This window comes from Zonotrichia leucophrys, chromosome 5, assembly GCF_028769735.1.
Source record: "Zonotrichia leucophrys gambelii isolate GWCS_2022_RI chromosome 5, RI_Zleu_2.0, whole genome shotgun sequence".
NCBI lineage: Eukaryota > Metazoa > Chordata > Aves > Passeriformes > Passerellidae > Zonotrichia > Zonotrichia leucophrys.
The window spans coordinates 10,118,321-10,141,634 of record NC_088175.1 but is presented as its reverse complement, the minus strand read 5'-3'; the positions used below and the strand labels follow the sequence as shown (position 1 = coordinate 10,141,634).

The 23,314-nt window shown below is 39.6% G+C and overlaps 1 protein-coding gene across 1 annotated transcript; it reads right to left on the bottom strand.

Annotated features, from left to right (window-relative positions):
* Window positions 1-4,731: 4,731 nt before the first annotated feature.
* Window positions 4,732-11,752, bottom strand: LOC135448381 (serine protease inhibitor 2.1-like). Its single transcript, XM_064714379.1, has 5 exons — window positions 11,501-11,752; window positions 8,128-8,790; window positions 7,019-7,289; window positions 6,210-6,357; window positions 4,732-5,388 (listed from the first exon to the last, which is right to left on the bottom strand). Exons 2-5 carry the CDS (start codon window positions 8,771-8,773, stop codon window positions 5,194-5,196), a joined length of 1,260 nt encoding a protein of 419 aa, XP_064570449.1. The 5' UTR covers window positions 8,774-8,790; window positions 11,501-11,752; the 3' UTR covers window positions 4,732-5,193.
* Window positions 11,753-23,314: the final 11,562 nt, after the last annotated feature.

Below are 23,314 nucleotides of genomic sequence, written 5' to 3'. Positions count from 1 at the left end.
ACCTCTTGGTGTTAAATTAAATTTAAATTGATATCTTACGTTCTATATTTTTGTGATGCAAACATAGCCATAATCAAGCACTAGGAAAATCTCTTATATAGATATTTTGGAATTACCCTTAAAATTTATTGCTTCCAAAGCCAGATAGAAAGCATTAGGGCTAAACTGTGCAAAGTGCTACCATTTGTTGTTGTACAACAGATTAATATTGTTGGCCTCAGTGAAGAAGCAGAAGGAAGATCAACTAGCTGAATAAATATATTCAAAGAAATTAAATTTATTGTATGATTCTATTGCTCATTTCCCTTTTCTTAAACAAGTCTGACACTCTAAGATTTTAGGATTTTGAGGATTCTGACAGATCAGAGATGGTGTAGCAACTCTCTTCCCAGCTTCAATGGAGGCAAAATACGAGACTATGTGATTACCCTTAGCCTCTGCAGATCACAGCCTGGCAGGTCAGCACAATTCCATTTCCATCAATGACTTACATTATCATGGCTCCACAGGACACTTTGGGATCTAGGATGTACCTGCATGGGCTTTCTGCCATGGTTCTGCACCACCTTTCCTAGCCTGCCAATCCAAGAGCGTACAGAGGTGCTGGAGCAGATCTGCTCCTGTTGGATGACTCTTCTCGGTCACCTTTGGTGCCACTGTGAACATGTCAGGGCTATGGCACACAGCACAATCACAGGCATGGGCATGAGGGAGTAATCTTTGGCTGGGCCACTGACACACAAAATGTCTTCAAATTTTACCTATAAGATTTACCAAGAGACCTCTCACCTCTCACTTGAAAGATAGAGGAATGAAAAATAAATTCTAGTAATCATCCTGTGAATATGTAAGTTATGGTATGGCTTTTTTGATGGCTAGAGAATCTGAATCTGCAAGAACAGCAAACCTAACAGCATTCATACGCATTTTAGAACCTATTACATCTTTCATCATCTCTGTGCACAGATATTTTCTCCTGCTATGAGGTTCTTTCCTGGCTGCAACCATCTCATGGTGACTATAACATGTAGGTTGGACTCAATAGTCCTGGGAGGTCTTTTCCAGCCTTAATGATTCTGTGATCTTTTTTTGTACTGATTTTTCATTTCAAACCTCTTCCTTCATCAGAGCATCTTCCCTGTGGTCTGTTTTTCCTACATGAAACATAGTAAACAATATAGTAACTTTTCCTTAATAAGATATTTGCTCCAGTCACACAGTCTTCTTCAGACCTTCCATATGAGAATCACATTGCTGTTAACAGTTTTCAAATGATGAAGAATGCATTCTTGCTTAGTAAAGTAATAAATCATAAGAGTTTTTTTCCAGATGATTTCTGGAAAAGAAACTGAATGCAACAAAAAATAGAGAAATAAAGACTGTATAAGTAAGGTTTATTCACTTGTGCTAAATTAATCTCCAGCATTAGAACTGAACTATACTTTCATCACTGAAATTCTTTTTTGCAAGAAACCACCAAAATAATTTGCAGTAACATCAGAGGATTTTGTGTAACCAAGATGTTAGTCATATCAAGGACATTTACATTAAATGGATGAATTACAGTTTTCTTTAAAATTGTTAGTCTGAGGAAAGTACAATTACCAAATTATTTTAGATGGATTCACTGTTATACCTGGGACTGGGAACTTAATGAAGGATATTTCCAGATCAGTTTTTGGTGGCTAACCGTTTAATGATATCATGAATGAATGATATCATATATATGCTGTGTTTACATCTAATGGAAGCAGTCCCATGTGGGTAAGGGCAGATGTGCAGTATCCAGCCAGGAATGGGTAAGATTTGAAGGGTGTGTTACAGGACTCAGAGATACATAGCCCATGGTGGTCTTCATGCTTTTTTGCTCTTGATAATTTGCATTTGTTCTAACTCCCGCTGCAGTGAATGTTTAGAGTTTTCAAATGAAGCACACATTTAAGAATGTTTGTGTTTCTCTTGCACTTTTTCTGCGGTTGGAAATCCTAGTGCCTCTGTTCTTTGGAGACATTATTTGAACGCTGGATTAGGGATTAACTCTGTTTGAGGTTTTTTCCTACGTTCCAAACTACCAAGACTCATGTCAAAGATGAGTAGCTGCATTCTCAGAATCTCCACTCAAAACCTACCGTGCCTGGGAACTATCACAATCTGGTTTTAAGAGCTTAGTGATTCTCTGCTTGGAATTAGTACAAAGAAAATGCCTGCAGCTTTTGTTGCACTGAATCTACTGAAACATGTAGAATGGGGTTGGCTTGCAACTTGTCCAAATTCTCATTTCCTTGCAATAATGGCAGTGATCAGAGGCTGTGCAGATGACTGTGGGGAGAGGGTGGATGTGCTTGTTCAAAGCATTCCAGATACCAGGGCAGAGACTCAAATGGTATAGCTGGGAACAAGTCCAAAGTATTGGTAGAACCTGAACAGCAGAGTTTATGTGAGCAACTGGTGCTTCTGTACCTGCCCAAATGCTCTGTGCCCTTTGGCATTGTCAGCACCTCTCCTTACTGCTGAAAGGAACACACATTGCAGTGGCCCTGCAGTTCCACCGCTTCATGTTTTGTAACAACATTCTACATGGACTCTGCCATGTGGCAAACAAACAGTGTTACTGACAGAAGATATCCTGTCATCAAGCAGAGTCCCACTGGACCATAAACAAGGTCAGACAGAACAAACTTATGACTCCCACATGGCCCATAGGCTGCCAGGAGAAGTTTGGCACTCGGGGGTGCTGGGGCACAGCTAGGCTGCCTTCCAGAGACCAGCCCTGTGGGTCTGTCTTTCCTCACAGGGGCTCTCAGCTGAGCTAAACTCTCTCTAGGTCCTTTTCCTCGTGACTTCCCATAAGTGTGTCAGATCACAGACCCACAGGAGTTGGATGTTTATGATAGGTGGTCACACGCTTCACTGTAAGCTGTATTATCCCCTTCTGCTAACTCTCACTGCAGGGTCAGGTGGATTAAGTTAAAGGCTACAACCTTTAGCTTATTAAGAAAATCTAGTGTTCTTTCAGGGCTTAGTTTGGATCCAACTGCCCCCATAGGCTGAGAGAAAGCATGAGTGGGAATTGTAGAGGAATAAAAACATCTCCAGATAAATGAGAGGCACCATAAAACACGTGTTTACCACAGATTAAATACACAGTCCCTAAATGAAAATTTTAGTTATTTATGTCTATCAGAACTCTTCCTTTTTTGTCTACCTTTAATAACACTAGAAGAGGGTTCCCTATCACATATTAAGACAAAAGAAAACTGCAAAGACAAATGATGCAAAGTAGACCAAGACAGATTTTCTTGGAATTAGGAAAAAATACTCCATCTCCCTTCACAAGCTTTCCAGAATTATCCAGTTCCTAAAGAATATTATCAAAACTGTGCTGGGAGTAACATCAGTGAGGTATGTTCAGTGCCCAGTCTCTATAGACCTTCATAGTGTGAACTGTAGGCATTTTTCTGCTTTTGATGTATGTTTGGCACAAGATTTATTAGTTTACTGTCCCCTACACATCCCCTTCTTCCAGAGGGATTTAGGATTCTACCCTCAGTTGGTGCCACAATTCAGGTCAACCTGCTGATCTGGAGCATGAAGTTGCTCATCTGGAGGACAACTGTAGAGATGCCCCACAGCTTGGTAGGTAAGTCCCAAACCAGCATTCAGAGTTATCTATTCCATTTTATACTTTTGCTAGTAGCAGCCATTTTTCATAGACCAGTAGGGAAACTGCCAATGCAGCTGCTCTCCTACCATCTCAAACCCAAAGGTCTGGGAGGTAGATGGGGAAGGAAGTTGCTCTGTGTGTGATTTCCTAAAGCTTTTGCTCTGTCCTAGCAACTATTGGATTTTTCCTAACTTCTTTCCCTTTAGCAACTGGCCAACAACCTGTTTTTCTGCCACCACACTCTGATAAAAATCTTGTGGCTTTGATAACAATCTCACCATCCTCCCTTCTAATCAGTCTTGATGCACAGATTTATCTGGATGGGATCTCACAGGAACTGCTCCCGGCTCCTGCTGGGTTTGTGTGGGCACTGCAGAGAGGCTGCCTCACACCACGGCAAGTTCTCATTGATCTTACTCTGTAAAAGCTGCTCTTTGCACAGAGGTGTTGTCTCTGCCAGTTCCCTGAGTGATGCCATCTTACCTCATGAGGAGCAATAGCTCAGGGCTTCCACCGAGTTCTTGCCATTTGCAGCAAAGGGACTCACACAAGGCAGCAATCTCCAAGTCCCCCTGAGTCAGAATCACAGCTCCCCATACACCAACCCAATCCTACAAACACCAGTGAGCCCCTGCAAAGCACCCCTGTGTAAGGTGGCCCAAGTTTGGGAGAACAGGTCAGAAGGCCAGAGAGATGTCAGGGATGGGGAACTTGTTTGTTGTTTTGGGGCTTGCACTACCTTTGCAGTGCTCAAAACAGACTGCCAGGATCACTGTAGAAATGAGCAGTGTACATTCAGAAGACTCATCTTCCTAGGGACGGGGACTCAACTCCACTTGCAAAAAATGTATCCAGGGTCAATGTGCAATGGCATGAGAGCAGTGCAGTGGGATATAAGCTGTCAAAGTCAGCCTCTCCTTGAGGCAGCAGCTGTGCAATGTGCCTCAAGGTTTGCTATGGAGTTTAGCCCCAGTGCTCCACTGCAAGAGTGGGTGATCCCACAGACCTTGGTGTCTGCAGGATGATTTCCGTCATTTATTCTCACTCTGAACTCCTCTGGCCTCAATTACTTCTGCAAAATAACTTTATTCCCTTCTCAAATATGTCACCACAGAGGTGTTACTATCATTCTTGATTGGCTGAGCCTTCAGCAGCAGCAGATCCACCTTGGAGCTGACTGGCAGTGGCTCCAGTCGGGATACTGGATACGGGGGAAACTTGTGGCAGCTGCTGAGTGAAGCCACCCCTACAGGCCTCCCCACAGGCCTCCCACAGGCCCCCACTACCAAAACCTTACCATGCAAACCCAATACAACTATTCAGCTGGGGAAAATGTTACATTTAAAAAGTGTCAGTTGATGGTGATTTTTTACAATGTTTTTTCCTTACTAATTTATTTGAAAATTTCTTATTTACTTCTGAATATCCCTCAATCAGAGACTAGTTAGCAGAGCTACCTAGCCCAAAACTGCAAGTGCTGTAGCCATTATAACCCATATCCAGTATCACTGTGCCAAATAACTCAGCTATTACTCCTTAGTAGGATCAACAATTTTCCCCATGAAAAGTGTGATGCCAGTTTGTTTGTCAGAGATCAAAATAAGGAAGGGCCTGTTGAATTTGATGGTACGAGAAGTAAACGAAACTCTGGTAAAGATGATGGCAGTGGCTCCTGCAGCTTCAGTTCCAGCCTCATCAACTTCAAGCAAGGCCTTGTGAATTGCCTGCACAGAATAGGAGAAAACACTGTGGTTTATATATGGGACAGGAAGCAGGAGTAAAATAAATTCTTTTCTTATGGAACATTTAGGAGAAGAAAGGAGTAATAATCCAGTAGATTAAATTTTATTGTATGATAAATCTCCAACAGTTTGAAACAGGAGTATTTTATATGCCAGGACTGAGCAAGGAGGGCCAAAATTTGGCATGGACACACTGAAATGCGTTGTCAACAGTGCTGAGTAGAGTGGGATAAAAATACCCCATGTACAAGCTAGTTTAATTTCTTAGATGGTTTGGACTTCTACTAGCAACAATTTCTCTTATTTCAAGATTAACTAAAACCTGTTATTTAAATGGTAATATAGGGCAGTATTTGGCATTTTCAGCATTAAATCATAGCTCAAACTGTCACAGTCAAATTCTGCTACTGCAAACTGGAGATTTCCTGAAAACCTTGGGAATATTAAAAATTGAGATATTAATCAACACAAATATCATGATGAATTCCTCATTTGTAGTTTACAAATGACACAACTTCATGTAAACTCTTATATTCCAGTGCAAAGAAGTTATTTAAAGTGTTGCCTAATATCTCTATGTATTTAATATCCAGCTTTTTAATAACAGCATTAAGGTAATACAAAAGTGAGCTGGTAGATTCTTTCTGTAAAAAAACACAATTACTGAGCTAGCCCCTACATGTCATTGTGAGTTTTACGTACAACTTCAGTAATATAAAGAGGGAAATAAAGTCTTTAAAAATCCCAGACACAACTGATCAAATCAGCCAACCACCATCCCATCACCAGCTCTGTCTACTTACTTGCGAAACCTGGAGATTGTGGTTGCCACTAATTCCAGACAGATCAGCATTACCTGAGAACACTTCAGTAATGCCCATTTGCTCAAACAGGGTTTTAACATCGTAAGACCCACTAACAGAAAACTTTGGCAACTGCAGATTTAATCTCCTGTTGATCAAAGAAAAGAAAAGAGCAGTGAGCCCTTGCAGCCTCTTTACAGCCAGCTGGGTGTATGCAACTCGGCAACACTTGAAAGCATTCTTTTGATTGCGCATTTGTTTGATGGTAGTCTTTGTATTCCTTGAGCAATTTTGGCTTCCTGAGAGATGCACCATCTTCTTGAATTTACACTGTCTATGTGATTTTGGGAAAATAACCAAATTTGTTCATTGTCTCTCTTTCATCCCAGTGCCACATGAGCAGCTAGTAGAGTTTTTTTTGGCTAAAGGATTAGAGAGTAAGCAGACAGTAGTCTGCTGGACAGTGGAAAGCCTCAAGTAAGGGAAAAGGAGGATAAAATCTAGGACATATTCGCTATGGAATAGGAATATGAATCGTGTTAACACCACGAAAGAAGAGGTAAGGAGTCAAAAAGTAGCCAAGCAAGTTTTGAGGCATCTGTTACAATGCTGTGTCCCCTTCTGTCAGGTCACAGAGCCTGCAGTTTCTTAGTGATTGTGCCCTGCTCTGACTCTTTTGGGGAATTGCTTGAAACGTCCCTTTATGAAATCAGGACCTTATATCCAGTGGGAGGTGATCTGAAATTGGCATTTTCCCTTGAAAAGAGTGATGTGTGCTCAAATGTAGCAATCCATATTCTAAGAGTTACCTGGTCACAAGTTTGCCATCCCATTTACAAACCGTTTCCTTGGAGAGAGCATCTTCCACTTGCTTCATCTTTCCATCATCAGGCAGAATAAGCAATGCTCGTGCAGTGCCCTGATAAGGAAGCTCTACCACCACACAGGAGAGCTCCGGGTCATAGTAAACGTTTGAGATACCATCATGCTGCATCATGTTGACTCTAACAGATGCATTTGGGTTCACAAAAAAATCATCCTCATGTGTGCGCAAAGGATCGAAAGACGTTTCCCAGGCAGCTAATGGGGAAAAAGAGATGTTGTTGCACTCAAAGATCATGAAGAATGGCTCATTTAAACTAGACCAGCTTTAATGTAGGATACTGGAGGTAAATTGATGGGAGAAGAGGCTCTCTAAATCACTTCAACCTCCTCCATAACACCCAATAAAGCATTCTAACTGTGCAGTAAGCTCATCATATTTTGTGTGCACATGCAATGTCTTGCTGAAGAACAACCAAAGGCTGATGACAGTTGAGAGTCCTTCTTTGACTGTAAGCCTGTGTAATGCCTTTCATGCCATTTAAAAACAATCAAGCATTCAGTCATAGGCCCTTCTCATGGCTTTTCTGTTAGGCTGTACCCTATGCAAGCTGACTGCACTCTGCATGGTGTAGAATTCATCAGTAGTTAAGAGTCCTAACATTTGAGCAAGGCTCCAGAAGCACAGGCCCTCAAGATATTATGTCCCAGTTTTTCATGCAGAGCACCTAGTAGATCTATCATAAAACTGGGGTCCCTGTGCAAGGATGTCAGTCCACCAAGTCTGACTGGCATGTACATCTTTAGTCATTATGGCCTCAAACAGTGAGACTATGTGCATCCTTGTCTATGAGGCATCCACTAGGGTGGAACTTTTCTGTCCATAGCTTTCAAGCAAATTAAATTAAAACAAAGAAATCAGTATGTCTCAACAATCAGATATTCTGCTTTTGGCCAGATCTAATCTTTACTTGAAAGGTCCTGCACAGTTTAGCTCTTTTCTAAATTGTCACTCTGGTAATAAATCATCATAAGTTCCCTAAAATTGTTATTTTGTATCAAAACTATCTATTGAAATATATGTTAATCATCTTACCTTTAAAGTAAATATAATTAACAAGAACCAGTACAGTACTTGGATCAAGATGACCAACTAATTCAGGAATTTTCCCCTTAGTTTTCTCTTCTACATATTTATTGATTTGCTTTGTAGCTTCTTCTGGTTTATGAAAATCACTGGAGAAAACATCTGCATCATAAAATTTTTTGGTGTTTTGTAGGAACAACTCCTGTGGTTCATACCCAGTCGCTGTGAAAAGGGCATTCCCTATATTTAATGTGATGTTAACATCAGCACAGTTCAGTACTGACAAAACTTTGTGAAAACTTTCATGTACATCATTTATGCGAGTTTCAGTCAGGTCATCAAAGCCCAATCCTTCAAAAATCTGAGAGAGAGTTGTTGATTTAGCACCAACAGCCAGCATGGCAAAGGCAGTGGAGATGCTCATAGGAGAAAAGAACACATTTTTATCATCTTCTTTTGATGAAACCTGCTTGTAAAATCTAAATACAAAATCTGCATGGTTAGAGCCTTTCTTGTCACAGCTATATGTTAATAAATTTTCTCTTCCATCTTGCAGATTAGTATTGTTGACTTCATGGCAAATGTCTTCAGGGCAGCAATGGGTTACAGCACAAAGAGCAGCAAGGAGTAAACACAGGCACTGGGGAAACTTCATCTTCTTTTCAAATTGTTCTGCCACAAAATAAACAGTCATTAAACAGTCAGATGCTAATGATGTGCTTGGTAGTAAGAAATAATCAATAGTTTGTTAGCACAAATTTTGCATAGTTCAACTGTAAATATCTATGTACATAGCAAGCTTAAAGTTCTCATGGGCACAATGTCAAATTTATGTAACAAATTCTAATAAATTATAGACTAAAATGTCAGGCATAAGAAATTCATAATACTCCATTGTAACTGCTCTGAAAAAGCAGTACTTTTTCCATTGGCAATGAAAATATAAAGCTACAGTCTGTAATAATCTTTGTTCACAATGACATTATCTTCCCAAAACACTGTCTTCTATAGGGTACATCTAGACATGCAAGTTATTACAAGATAAGGCAGGGTGTGGGTTTCAAAGACGTCAAATATTCCACAGCACCTGCCCAAAAGCAATTTGATATATGTAAGGTAATGTGAGGCAGCTCACTACTCACTGGGACTGAGGAAATTCCCTCACTTTCCTTGTGGACAGAGAGCTATCATGGACTATCCTGTGCTTGTTAAATCACACCCCTGTTTACTTCATGGCTACTTGCTCACATGGCCAGTTACTGGCCAAAACTGATAAGTGATGGAAGAAAGTGAACTACATGAACTCCAAAGCAAAAGCCTGGAGCATCCTGTGCCATGACAGCAGTGCACAGAGAGGTGGGCACAATGACATGAGCAAGCATCAGGTTTGTGTCAGATAATGAGGTGCATGTTGGGAATGAAGGAATCTTCCTTTTGGGGGAGCTGCGACAAGTGTTTGTGACTTCTTACATGGTGGTGTGCCCCTCACCATGGGTTAACCTGCATGGGATGTGGGAAGGACCTGGGTCAAAGAGGGAGAGAAGCAATCATCCCATTTGGACACCAAAGGACACAGATTAATTCCCTTGGAGATTACAAGTTTTTTCATTATTCTTGTTCTCCTAAAGCTGACATGATATACTTCACATGAGCCACCTGCTCTCCACACGAGCTGGAACAAATCTCTGGTTTACTGAATTCAGTTCCCTGCAGTTCTAGGGAGGCATCTCATATAAACCCTCTTCATAACTGTAACAAGCTGTCAATGAAATAAGCTTTTTGTCCTCACATATTCAGCATGAAAACATTTCTAGAACTTTTCTACTGTCATGGGTTGTCTTCTGATTTCCAGCAAATATAGCCTATTTATATATTTTTTCTTTCAGGAGTGTATTTTCCCATGTCTGTGGTAAAGTTCTCTTGATTCTACATTCATTCCTAGATGTGAAAGATGACTGTATATACTATCTAAAGATTTAGAGTTTCTGATGGCAGCCCAAGTTCAAGGATTCTTGGTGATTAACCAGTTGTTTTATTTTTGTATTGATAGTCTTTCTTTTTTTTTTTTTTTCATAGCAAACATAAAGATAGCTATGTGTTCTCATATTTGCTAGGATCTGAGTGTACTGAGTCTGCCCAAGATCAGCCAGGGCCCACTGCAGTGACCCACAATAACAAGGGGTAACACTAAATTTGAATTTCCTTAAAACAAAAGATGGAGTATGGCCTAGGTTGGAATGTGATAAAACTATTTGCAGATAACTTTTAAACAGAACTCTGCCTCTTTTTCATAGTAAAAAAAAAAAAAAAAAAGGCAAAACCCAAACAACTCCTATGTACTGTGGAAAAAAGAAGAAATAATATAGTAGGAAATGTGTTTCAAATGTATTTAATGTTAAACATGTCATAGTCTGTTTTTCTCTAGTTATTTGAGATATTGGACACTTAAGTGAGAAAGAAAAAAATAATTTTACTTCCTGTGTCCATATTGAGCTTAGCCTAAATTTTAAAGAATTTCTGAAGCAAAGAGTATGGTTCAGGTTTTTTTTTTTTTCTGCAGCAAACTTATATTAGGCATGCTTTTAACTTCTGCTGTAACAGATCAGTTAAAATCTTCTCCTGGTATCATAACTTTCTACAGAAATCTAGAAGAAGTATTTCTATCAAAAGCTTGAAAGCACTGAATATTTTCATCAAGTTTTCCTCACATACTTTTCCTTTCAGAAATGAAAAACATGTTAATTTCAAAATTTTGAGATTAGAAGATTTCTGACACCAATATTTTTGTTGACATTTCAAAGCTGAAGAAATTGTCAAGGCTTTGTTAAATCCGGAAATACTTTTAATGCAAATTAGAAAAGAATTCTCTTCCAGACCACATATTAGTTTGTCTATGGGAGGAAAAGGGGCAATTAAATTTAAATTGTGGCCTTCCACCTACCCCCTACAATCACCCCAGTCTTAATTAGAGAGCCTGGCCTTAGCAATTCAATTGTTGCTTTATAAATTAAGTCACCAGAAGAGTTTTTAAATTGAACTTGGTTGTTCAGTCACTAGTGGGATTATACTAATTTTGAGTCACTGTGAAGGCTGTTTCCAACCTGAAAGGTGATTACATCAGTATTCTCTTTTAACAAGTACTTAATAAGTCACCATGACTTCAAAGGGTTTTTTTAGTTTGATTTCAGTCTAAGCATATTTCCCCAGAACAGCAGGTCCCACTGGTCCCTTGCACATCTGCTTGGTTAATATTTCATTGCAACATCCACACAGAACCAAATCACAACAGAGAAATGAAATTAACCTAATATTAAAATTCCACTGACTACAGAAAGCATCATCTCCAACTCTCTAAAAACAAAAATGTGTGTGTAGTACTTACAAAATCAGAAGCCCCGTTGCATTCAGCTGACCATGCTGTTCCCCACACTGTTACTTATACTGCTTCATCATCTTCTGCTTAATTAGAGACGTTAAACATTACACAGACCCGATAAAAATTAGAGCCAACCAAAATAAAGGAGGAAACAAAGCAAATATTGATGGAACAGGGTTCACAAGGACCATCTCTGTTGTTCAGCCAAAGAAGTTGACAATCTTCAGCCTTTTCAATAGCAGCTGTGACATCCTCTCTGCTGCCTCTGACCATGTGGAGGAGCTTAAGTGCAAATGTGTGATCAGGACCCTACTGGGAAGCAGGAGGTTGTGCCTGAAATCACTAGAAACAGGCGCTAACTCTTGGGGCCAGAAGTCAGACCTTCTGTGTTGCGATGAAGCACACATGGAGCTGACAGCCATGTATCAGTCAGGTTGGTGCTCTTCCAAAATCTACCCTGAGACAGATCTCCTGCATGATCCTCAGCCTGTATATGGATAACAAAGTAATTGCCTGTACCTTTTCACTCTGTAGCTTAATACCACTGAGGGCGTATGTGATAGACAGGTTTCCATGATAGATGTCCCACCCTGGCTGATGTGGTCCCTTCATCTTTCTCGGTTCTGGGTGCATCTCAGTTCCTGCCTTGGGCAGGAATGGTGGGAATACAAGGATCAGGCTGTTTACTCCCACATGTTGGAGTACTGCGTGTGCTCACCCACTTCTCATTCTCCCTACCCTCTCACACAGTTTTAAATTGTTCAAATGAAAACAAGTGTTGTTTGTTTCTATTACCTTTTCCCAACAGGACTGAAATGTTGATGGATTAGGATGACTGAATTTTTCCAGCTAACAATAAAGACCATGATTGAGTGGTGACATAAAATACGTTTCCCCATTTGTGATGACTCTTTTCTTTGTACTTGTTTACTCACATGTGTAATTTTGTTGTTACAAACATAGATAAACATGGAGACAGAACATAGATAAACACTGTCTGGACACTCCCCTTCTTTGTTTTCCTCTATATTTCTTCCACTCTCCCCCTCCCCCTTCCTTTTTTACTTGCTCCTTCTAACTCTGGCTGTAAAGATCACAAACACAGAGATTATTTTAGTCATCAAAGCCCAAGTGAATAACAGGTCATGGTGGTCAAGGACGAACTGTGTTACAAAATGGTTATAAGCCTCTTGTTTTCTCTTTCATTTGTGATGCCTTGTAATTACTGTTTTGTTTTTAATAATGTTAAGCTAAACTTTAACAAGGCATTTCCTTACCATTTCATTATAGCAGCAGAAATAAGGTACTACAGCAGCTTGAAACTAAAACAATGAGCAGACAGACGCAGGCATGCCAGGTGTAGCACACACTGCCCTGAGCCATCACAGTCCCACCTCCCTGCTGACCACAGTTTCAACTCCAAGTCATGAAACCATGTTAACCAGCTTCATACTGATCATTTATCTAATGAACTGGATCTTTTGCTCTACTATTTATTTTTTATAGGAATAAAAGTACAGAACATGGAAATAACAAAATGGATGTGTTTTATTCCTTCTGATAATTAAAACCACGTCAGTGTCTGCATTGCTTGAGTCCATGTTACTGCTCTATAGTTCATGTAGGTCAGTTTCTACACCACACCCCAGCTCACATTTTGACGTCTTTAGGAGAAATAGAGCCATATATTCATTTCATGCATTTGCTAATACCTTGAAACATCTTCAAGACAGTTTGTTTTGTTTTGAATTGAGCATTCCAGATCAGGTTTAAAGAGTTTTTAATTAACCATTGTTGCGGTGTGATGTCATAACTGGTATATTCAATGACAAGAGAACCATCCAACTTGTCCAATGTTCTTGTTTTGCTTCTATACCTTAGGTAAGGAAATTAGAGTTTTGTGTCAATTTAGCAACAATAAAACTCTTCTGGGATTATGGCTCACAAATACACAAGTCACTTCAAATATCAAAAAAATTTCTATCTCTAAATCTGTTATGTTGTAACTTAAACAAAGACTTTTAGTGTAAAAAATACAGACCACAAGCACAAGCAGGTAGAAATAATGAAAAATCAGTCTTCTTTTGAAAGAAGACTGACAAAGCAGCAATATGAAGGAAATGGAGTATGGAACTAGGAAGGAACTGGACACTACCTTCCCCTCCATTTCCTTGCTGATTGCCTTGAATTATATTATAGTCTTTGGGAAGGAACGGGCACCCAGAGCGCAGGAAAATTGCTAAGATTAGAGGTGTATGCATGTCTGGTGAACTATGTTTTTTCTAGTCTGGATGAGGTATATAATGAAGAGTAAAGGCCCAATCTGCACATAGTGGTCATGCCATGTTTTCAGTACTTCTTAGAGAATCTCCTCTACTGTACTGCCAGAAAGACAAAATTCAGTAGCTTAGAAAGGGACTATGAAATTAGGATGACATATAGTCTATATATAGTGAGGAAAATTTGCACAAGGAGGGGTAAGTTCTGCTCACAGAACTTTTTTTTCATTTGAATTAGCATCATTCATATCAACTAAGTAAAGGGATGAGAATTTAAAAAAAAAATTACCAATGGCAATGACCAATAGTGAACACTCATCATAATTTTTCAGTTGGAAAACCAATTTCAGTTGCAAATTATACACTAAAATGGAGCAGGTTTGCTACATGTATGGTGCACCAGTAACAAATGAACACCTATTGCTGCTTGAGTGAGTGCAGGTTAGTGGGTATGACACAGCAACCATAATCTCCTGTAAAAGGGGCGGGAGAGTAGGCAAATTGCTCTAACATTAGAAACCTTTATTTAGGCCCCAGAATCTTTCAAAAGAAGACTGATTTTTCATTATTTCTACATGTAACAGCTTTACCAATGATTTTCTTTTCAGACCTCAAAGAAGGTACCTTATTTCTGTAACACTAATATTAGTCGTGACAGATCTACCAAGATTTTAATATCTGGGTGATTTCCATCTAGGATATTGTGAAAGAATAGTATGCATTCTATTTTCTGTTCTTTCTAGCCACCAAAATAGATGACAAAATAATCTTATTGATCATAAAGATCTCCAATAATGTCTTTCATTGGCCAAGTACTGTGCAGGATACTGGAATGATTTCAGATGGGGATGGACCACCTGATGAGAGAACCATTGGACTGAAAATTCAGGATAGATGACTGTCTCAGTTAGGCTGCTCAGTTTTGGCCTTGGGAACATCACTAACACTAATAGGCTTCAGTTTTCTCACTTTTAAGATAAAAATGACCCATCTAACCTACTCACTGAGATTAGATGATGTGAAAATAAAAACTTACTTTCAAAGGTCTTGAGCATTACTTTAGTTCTTTATTGAGTTTAATGAAGACAGGATCATTTTTATCAGTTTTATTCCATGACACATTCCTTGGTAACAGTGATACAAAATTTGAAAAATCTGTGGTCTGCAGGATACATCTTTGTACAGCTTCAAAGTGAAACTTGAAAATTTCCTTGATTGCAAGCTTCCATGAAAAGTCCTCTGGGCTTCACAGAAAGTGTCTTCTTTCCTGTAAGCTTAGCATTTGTATTCAAGGGGTGGTAGTTCTGAGGTATATTACAGCATGGGGATGGGTGATTAAGGACACCCAAGTATTGCAAGTAGTGCCCCTGTATGCACCCCATGACACAGCACAAATCAATCCTTTTACCAGGTAATTTTCTTTCATGTCTAGAAAATGCAAATATCTGTTGCCAGCACCTACAGCATAAGAGCCATATACAGGAAAATAGAGAAGGATAAGACCTTTGCACTTGCTGATTTTTTTTTTTCTTTCAGTTTGAACCAAGCATCATGCCAGCATTGATTATTTCACCTGAACCTCTTCATCTATTGCCCATCCAGTACTGTGCTTTTAAAATCGTATTGTTTACCTGTGGTAAGGCAGCTAACTCCTGCTCTGACTATGTAAGCTAGGAGAGGAAGGATGGTCAGTACATACACTCAGAGGAAGGATGGTCACTATAGCTCAGTGGGTAGCTATGAGCAGCCAAGAAGCTGTCTCTGTAATGTGAACCTGTGACTGAGCTGGGAAGGGAAGCAGAAACTCCCAAGTCCCAACCCAATGCTTTGTAACTACTGGTCTCTCCTTCTTTCCTAATAATGTTCTTGCGTTAAAGAAAGAAAGGAATTAATCAATTAATTATGGGTTTCCAACAGCAATAGAGTACTTAAAATTTTAATAAATGTGTGTCTATACAACATGAAAATATACTTAACAAGAACCATCCCAATGAGTAATTCAAGACTTAAGCAACTAACATAATTCTGACAGCCTTCATTAAAAAGTTCTTCTTCACCTTCCCATTTGGTCCATTGACCCTGCTATCTGGGACCATCTGAACTGCTTTCTTTACCTCCTGTGGACTCCTGAGTGATACTGAATCAAATATCTACCTTTAATCACACAGCTGATCAAGTAAAGTTGGTCAAAGTGGATTGAAGTAAACAGTAATGACATTATTCTGTGACTCAGAAGCTCAGTTGTCCAAGCACACCATATGGATTTTGGCTAATTCTCAAAGAAAGGACACAGAAAGTGGTCTTGCAAGCCAGAGCAAATTTACCTTTTTTATTACACCTTGTCAGAACAGCTCTGTTGAAAATGAGGGTACAAACACAGGAGTGCACCAGGGAACAAGTGCTGAGGGGAGGCAGGTTTCAATTCTATTTTGAATGGATATAGAGTAGATTAAATTTTGCTGCGGCCACTGCTTTTAACCATGCTGGGAGAAGATCTAGACCAACACCATATAGCTGTTAAAAATCCTGCTCTAGATCAATATGCAGACAAATTAAACAAAGCCATTTTTTTTCTATATAACAACTATTACACAAGCATCTCAAATCTTACTTTTTACAGCAAAACTGTTGGAACTGTGACAAAACTTCCCTAATCCAAACTCGACAATACCCTGTCTAGTGTTGTCTCCTACATGCTGATATCTCCTCTGACATTCTTTTCTTGCCTTTCCTCACATCACACACAGTCACTTGCAGACCACTCTCATCTTGGCACACCATTCCTCTACCCCTGTTTCCTCCATTTTCTTGGAGAGCAATGGCAAAGAGAGCCTGTTGAAGATTATAGAAGAAGTCATTCCCAGTAAGACCCTTCCTTGAAACTTAACCTCTGGGGATGAGGGAGAGGCCAGACTGATTTTCACAGAATACCCAGGTGTCTTTTTGGATGGAGCAGCACAGCCTTATGTCACTTCTAGGGCTGGGGTCAGCAAGAATGGGGCTCAGCCGTAGAGAGCAAAAAGGTTAATCAGGTCACAAAAACTTCTAGGTGACGATGTCCTGCTCTTAGGTTCATTGATCAGCCAGTGAGAGTATTTTATTTTACTTGATGATGCAATGTTTTTAAATTAATGCCTTTGGTAGAACTTAGGTGGGTGGGGATTATGAAAACCAGTTTGAACCGGTCTTTGGCCTTTGTGAATGCTCCGACTCTCATACTAATGATGATTGAATTAATCTCTTAACAAACACGTTTGTTTTTCTAATTCGCCTCCACACACTTAATTACTATAGCTCCAAACCCAACACCCAAATATTACAGCACAGATGGCACTTAGTCTTCCCTGATCTCCGGAAATCTCTCAGCAATCAGGATCTTTCCTGAAGTAATTTCTGAAGCACAGTGAATAGGGTTTCCTCACCAGAAACAGAATCCTGGAAGCCAAGACTATGTCTAAGAGGATTCATTGTCTACAAAAGAAGATTTTTTTACCAGCATGTTCTAAATATATTTATTTTCACAGTTTAGTGTAAAAGTAATTATTTTTATTTCTGCTCTATAGCATTCAGTGGCCAGCCAAAGCTGAGAAGTCCCTAAATCCTTTGATCTGGAGGCCCCAGCTTATATCTGATGGTAGTAGGGTTATACCCAAGCTATAACTTCAGTGTTCTATTACTTATAACTACTTCATAAATGCTCAACATTTTTCCCACACTTGAGAAAATTTCCTAGATTGCACAAGTGTCCAGATTCTTCCTGTAGCCTTTAATGTTCCACTCAAAAATCCTTTCTCAGAAAAACTTATTTGAAGCTGTCTGAAAGAGAAGTTCCCTGTAAGAAAGCAGAGTCAAAGAAACCTTCACATTTTCTTGAATATTTGACTTTGTCAACATTTTGAAAGAGAAATTATGAAAATATTCCATGCTAATTTTTATTTTATAAGATAATATGAAGTGAGTGATTTTTCTATTATTTAACAATAAAATGGAAAACAAAATTCAAAATAATTTTAGGAAATTTGCTGAGAATTATAATTTTTGTCACAATTTGTAAAAAAATAATTGTATTGAAATTTCTCTTGGGAGAGAAAGGTAATTTATTTCATATGAAGATAATAAAAGTAAGGGACTATGAACATTATTTAAAGGCAGTCATAGAAAAGTCTGACTGGAAAGAAAACAATTGTTTACAGGAAAGTTTGTATCATGCACTCAGTTCTTCAATTCAGGATGGAAAATCCTCTGCATCAGTTGTAGAGGACCTGAGGAATGAGGATGTCCTTATTTTGCCACTCATAATTTCATTCTCATTTGCCTTTTTTCATGATATGATAAAACCAGATTTATCATATACTCTAAGGAAATAGATGCTGAGGAAAAATGGTTTAGAACTGGTATACTGAGAGCTAATTCACATTAATAAATAAATTTTATTCAAGTTTGCTTTGAATCTGATGGGAAAAAAATATTACTAATGAGATATTCCCATTTTAAAAATGTATATAAATACAATTGATAGAGAAATATAAGAAAAAAACCCAAAAGCATTAAAAAAGAGCTATCAGATCTGGTTAGAATCTTTGTGAAGGTTCACTGGTAAATAGCAAGGCATTAATTTGATTGCAAGTATAATTAATGGTTGCAAAAAGAACAAAACTGCAAATATGAAGGCAAATATAAATTCACCTCCTTCAACCTTTCAAAGTGATAAAAAGACCCTTTTAAAGTCTCAGAAAAACCCACACTTTTTCACTTTTTTCTTCTTTTTTTTCCTTTTTTTTCCTTTTTTTTTTTTTTTTGTAGTGAATGCTTCTAAAGTACTGAGTCATATAATTTGGCTTAGATTTTTAGACATTTCCTACTGATAGAAGTGTTGCTGTTAATTGAGGAAATAAAAGTGCCCTGAGAGGTCTTGGACAGCCTTGGGCGCAGCAAGAGGAAATGAGCTCTTAGGCTTTGGCAGTAAATAGTGGCTACACATACACAGTAGAATACATATATAGGGTACACAAATACACATGCTTTCTCTCTTTCCCTTTCTTCACATCTCATACTGCTTAATTTCCTTTTTCCCTGTCACTGAGCATAGAAATGACACATTCAGTGGCCTATCCAGCATCACTGCAAAATCTCTGTCCTGAGGGGCAATGAGTAACCTGAGACCACCATGCAAAGTATAAAACAAGGGCTTTTCCCTTTGTGTTCTTTGCCTTGTATTTAGTGATTCTCCTCTGATCAGCAGGCCACTGAGTACTCTGAGATCCTTCCCACTGGACAAGGTGAAACCACCAGAAAAATGTGCGATGTCACAATATATTAAAGTCCGATGTCATCTCTAACTTCTCTGAATAATGCATGCCTGAACTCTGCTTGTAAAAGGTATTCCCTCCCTACTACTTTATGGTTGATTTAGGTCCTGCCCTCAGGAATTTTGTAAGTTTTCAGAAGTACGTGGCATATACCAACCAAACCATTACAAAATGTGGACATACCAGCTCTTCAAAGAATTCTTTGGCAAAGAGTTCTGGCTACTGCTGTAAAAGACAATAAAATGTTTCTATAAATACATTAGCAGTAAGAAGCCAAAGAGAACCTCCACCCTTTATTGGAGGCAAGAAGGAAGATTGTGACAATGGATAAGAAAGACCCTGAGATTCTCAGTGCCTTCTTTGCCTCAGTTGTTAATAAAAAGGCCAATTGTTCACAGGGTACCCAGACACCTGAGCTGCAAGACAGACACAGGGGGAAGGATGAAAACCTCATAAACCAAGGGGTAATGGTCAGTAACCTCTTGCACCACTTAGACACACACAAGGGTACTGAGGGAGCTGGTGGAAGAGCTCACCAAACCACTTTCAATCCTTTATCAGCAGTTCTGGCTCACTAGGGAGGTCCCAGATAAATGGAGGTTGGCAAATGGGCTGCCCATCTACAGGAAAGGCCAGAAGGAGGATCTGGGGCATTACAGGACACAGCCTGACCTCAGTGCCAGGGAAGGTTATGGAGCAGATCCTCGTGAGTGCTATGACACAGCATGCAGAGGACAACTGGGTGATCAGGCCCAGCCAGCACAGGTTTATGAAAGGCAGGTGCTACTTGTACTGACCTGACCTCCTTCTCTGACAAGGTGACCAGCTGAGTGAGGGAATGAGGAATGGCTGTGGATGTTGTGTACCTGGACTTTAGTAAAGCCTTTGATACTGTCTCTCAAAGCATCCAGCCAAAACAACCACCTGCAATACTACAGGCCTGGTGCAAAAGGAGCTGGGGGTGCCCTCTGACAGCAGCTGAACAGGAGCCAGCTGTGCCCAGGGGGCCAAGAAGGCCAATGCCATCCTGGCCTGTGCCAGCCATGGTGTGGCCAGCAGGACCAGGGCAGGGATTGTCCCCCTGTAGCCAGCACTGGTGAGGCCACACCTCAAATGCTGTGCTCATGACAAGAAAGACTTGATTGAGTCTTTGCTGGAGAAAGTCCAGAGAAGGGAAGAGAGCTAGAGAAGGGTCCAGATAGTCAGTCATATGAAGAGTGGCTCAGGGAGATGAAGTTTTTTAGCCTGGAGAAAAGAAGGCTGAAAGGGGGACCTTGTCACTCTCTACAACTCTCTGAAGGGAGGAAGGAAGGCGTAGTCAGGTGGGGGTCAGTTTCTTATGCCAAGTTACAAGTGATAGAAGAAGAAATATGGCTTCAAGATGTGCTGGGGAGGGGCTTCGAGTGGGCAGGTGGGGCAGGAGGTGGTTAAATTGAGTACTAGGAAACAATTCTTCATGGAAAGGGTTGTTAAATACGGGAACAGGCCACCCAGGGAAGTGGTTGAGTCACCACCCCTGGTGGAATTTTGAAGATGTGGGGATGTAGACAGGGTTGGACTTGACTATTTTGGATTAAAGGCTAGAGTTGATCTTAAGGGCTGATCTTCCAACCTAGATTCTATGTTTCTATGACAGACATGTTTATTATTCAATATTTTGTCATACTTATTCCTAGAACTACAAATTCTGCAGTTTCAAAAAACTTGAAGTTGGTCTAACTAGTCTGCACTCAAGATGCTTGCATCTTTTTGAAAAAATTGAATGTCACATTTCTCACTTCCTTTTAGGGTGGTATGGAGACAGTTTAACCGACAGTTGCACCAGTGTGGAAAGCTTAACATTTTTCTTCTTGAGACAGCTAAAAGCTCTTGCATGTATACTAAATAATCAGGGTAATTTGTTGTTACTTGCTCTTTGACTACTTTTTCCCCCCCGAATACTATTCTATTGTACAACTTGGAATAGTGGTTTAAGCTCAGCCACTGCAAAGGAAACCCATGTGCAATAGACTGAGCTTTTCTGTTTTGCCACTGCCCCCTTGAACACTTACACTTTGAACATCTATTGGTCCCTCAGGCTCTTTGAAATGATTTATTTTTAAAAGAGTATATTATTTTGTGACATTTCCCTCAAAGTTCTCCTTGTCCTTTCTTGTTACAATTTTAATGTTGTGGAATTGTTCTTTTTGGCAAGGGGACATTCCCTGAGCTGATAATTACTTCAATTTCTGAAATTTTTCTTCTTAATTACAGTTTAGCTTTCTGTGTGAATATACTTCCCCCCCCCCCCCTTTTAAAGTTGGAGTTTCTTGGATTTACTTCCAAATGCATTGCTGTACATTTTTACAGGAATGAAAGCCACAAGATCTGGTTTTGTCAGAGAACTATCTGTCACCTAGGAAAATCTGCAGTACTTTTAGATTGATGTAGATAACAAATATGTGTAAGCATCTGAAGAAAGCATCCTGTCAAGATTTGCTATGAATGCCCTGATGTAGGCAAGTTTACTACACCTAATTTTGTGTTTGGGAAACACTAAATTTATGTTTTCTTATTGCCTTATTTGAATGCCATAGATTTTTTCTTCACTGCCATAGAGCTTTTCTTCACTGTGATTTTAATTGGGAAGTGGGTTCCTCTACAAAAAGCTTCTAAACAATTTTTTTGTTTCTCTGTCCTAATTTATTAAAACTCAAAAAGGTATGATATAGATAGCCTGTATTTTATTTATGAAATAACAGGAACTTCAGCTAAAATGTGCCAAGACTGATAACAGAGCTATTAGAGGGAGTCAAGAGAGAGCTTTTTAGAAGAGTGATGAGACACACAAGAGCTACACACTTGACAGAGTAGAAGCAACACACTTTCTAAAAGTTTTGAAATAAACATCTTTGCATGAGAAGAATGTCTAGCCTTCCCAAAAGGTTCTCTGCCTAGCAGACATAACCTACTATTAATTGCTCAAGCTGAAGGCAGAGGGCTTTCTGAAACTCATTACTGGCATTACTGTGCCGATCTAATGTATACGAGCAGTAAATTAATAATTATTTGTTGACACTACTGCTTGAACCACTTAATTCTTAACTCTGAATTATAGAAGTAAAATAGCAATATTTGAAATTTTTTAATGTCATGTTTATTAATTGTTGTTGTTCTCCCATAGTACATTTGTCTGCATATTTCAAGGCTGTACAAAGACTTGTGTAAGTGCTTAATACCTATTAACAGACTAACCCACTTTAGTCAAGAATTGACCCCTCCTGCAACCAGAGATCAGATATATACCAGGAACATGAGCAAAGAAATAAAATAATGATTGGTGTTGTAAAAACCAGAAGAAAAAAATAGATAGGAAAGAAAACAAGGAAATAAAATAAGCATGTTCATTATGAATGTGACTGGTTATTGTGCCTTTTAATAGTGAAAACAGCTCTTTATAATATTGCGGCTATACTAACCATGAAGCAGATGAGAAGAAGAGTACCAATGCTGTATTACCAGACAGTCTGGGAACAGAAGGGGTTATATCAAGAGACGTGGCAAGTACCACTGGTAGGGTATGGGTGTTATTGGTGGGGTGCCTGACCCTACAAACAATACTGGAGTGGCGCTTGCTGCCATGGGTAATCTCCCAGGCACAGACAGTAATGGTGCAGACTCTGGCACCAGGGGGACATGGCTTGTGCTCCCTGCTGCCTGGGGACTTCTAGGAGCTACTTTAGGTGCAGGCATGAGCTAGAAGTAGTCTTCTGGCTGCTCTGAGCTGCATATTTGATTCGCAATGGTTGGCTTCAGGGCGCCCAAGTGCAGAGATCAGATCTATCTCTTTTATTCTTAGATCAAATTCTTAGAACCTCTAAGGTTTGCCCTGGAATGAGTCTGGACTATTGATTACACAGAAAGAGTAGGCAGAGCAGTATGTATCTGCAGGGGGGAAAAAACCCTTCTTTGAGACCCCTTTGCAGCAGCCAAGCTGGGACAACAGCTGACAGGCAAGGGTGTAATAGACTCACTGGACAACAATGGTACTAGGGAAGGTAATAAGCATTATGCATGTTAAGGTTTATGCTAGCTATGAACTTCATGTTGGTAGGAAAATTGACACAAATAGTAAAGTGACATAGCTTGTACCTATTTGTCAGTCAACATAAAAAATAGGAGAGAAGGCAGCCATGAGGGAAGAAGCAGACGTACACAACCCTCTCCACCCACACGCTCCTCATCTTCCCTGC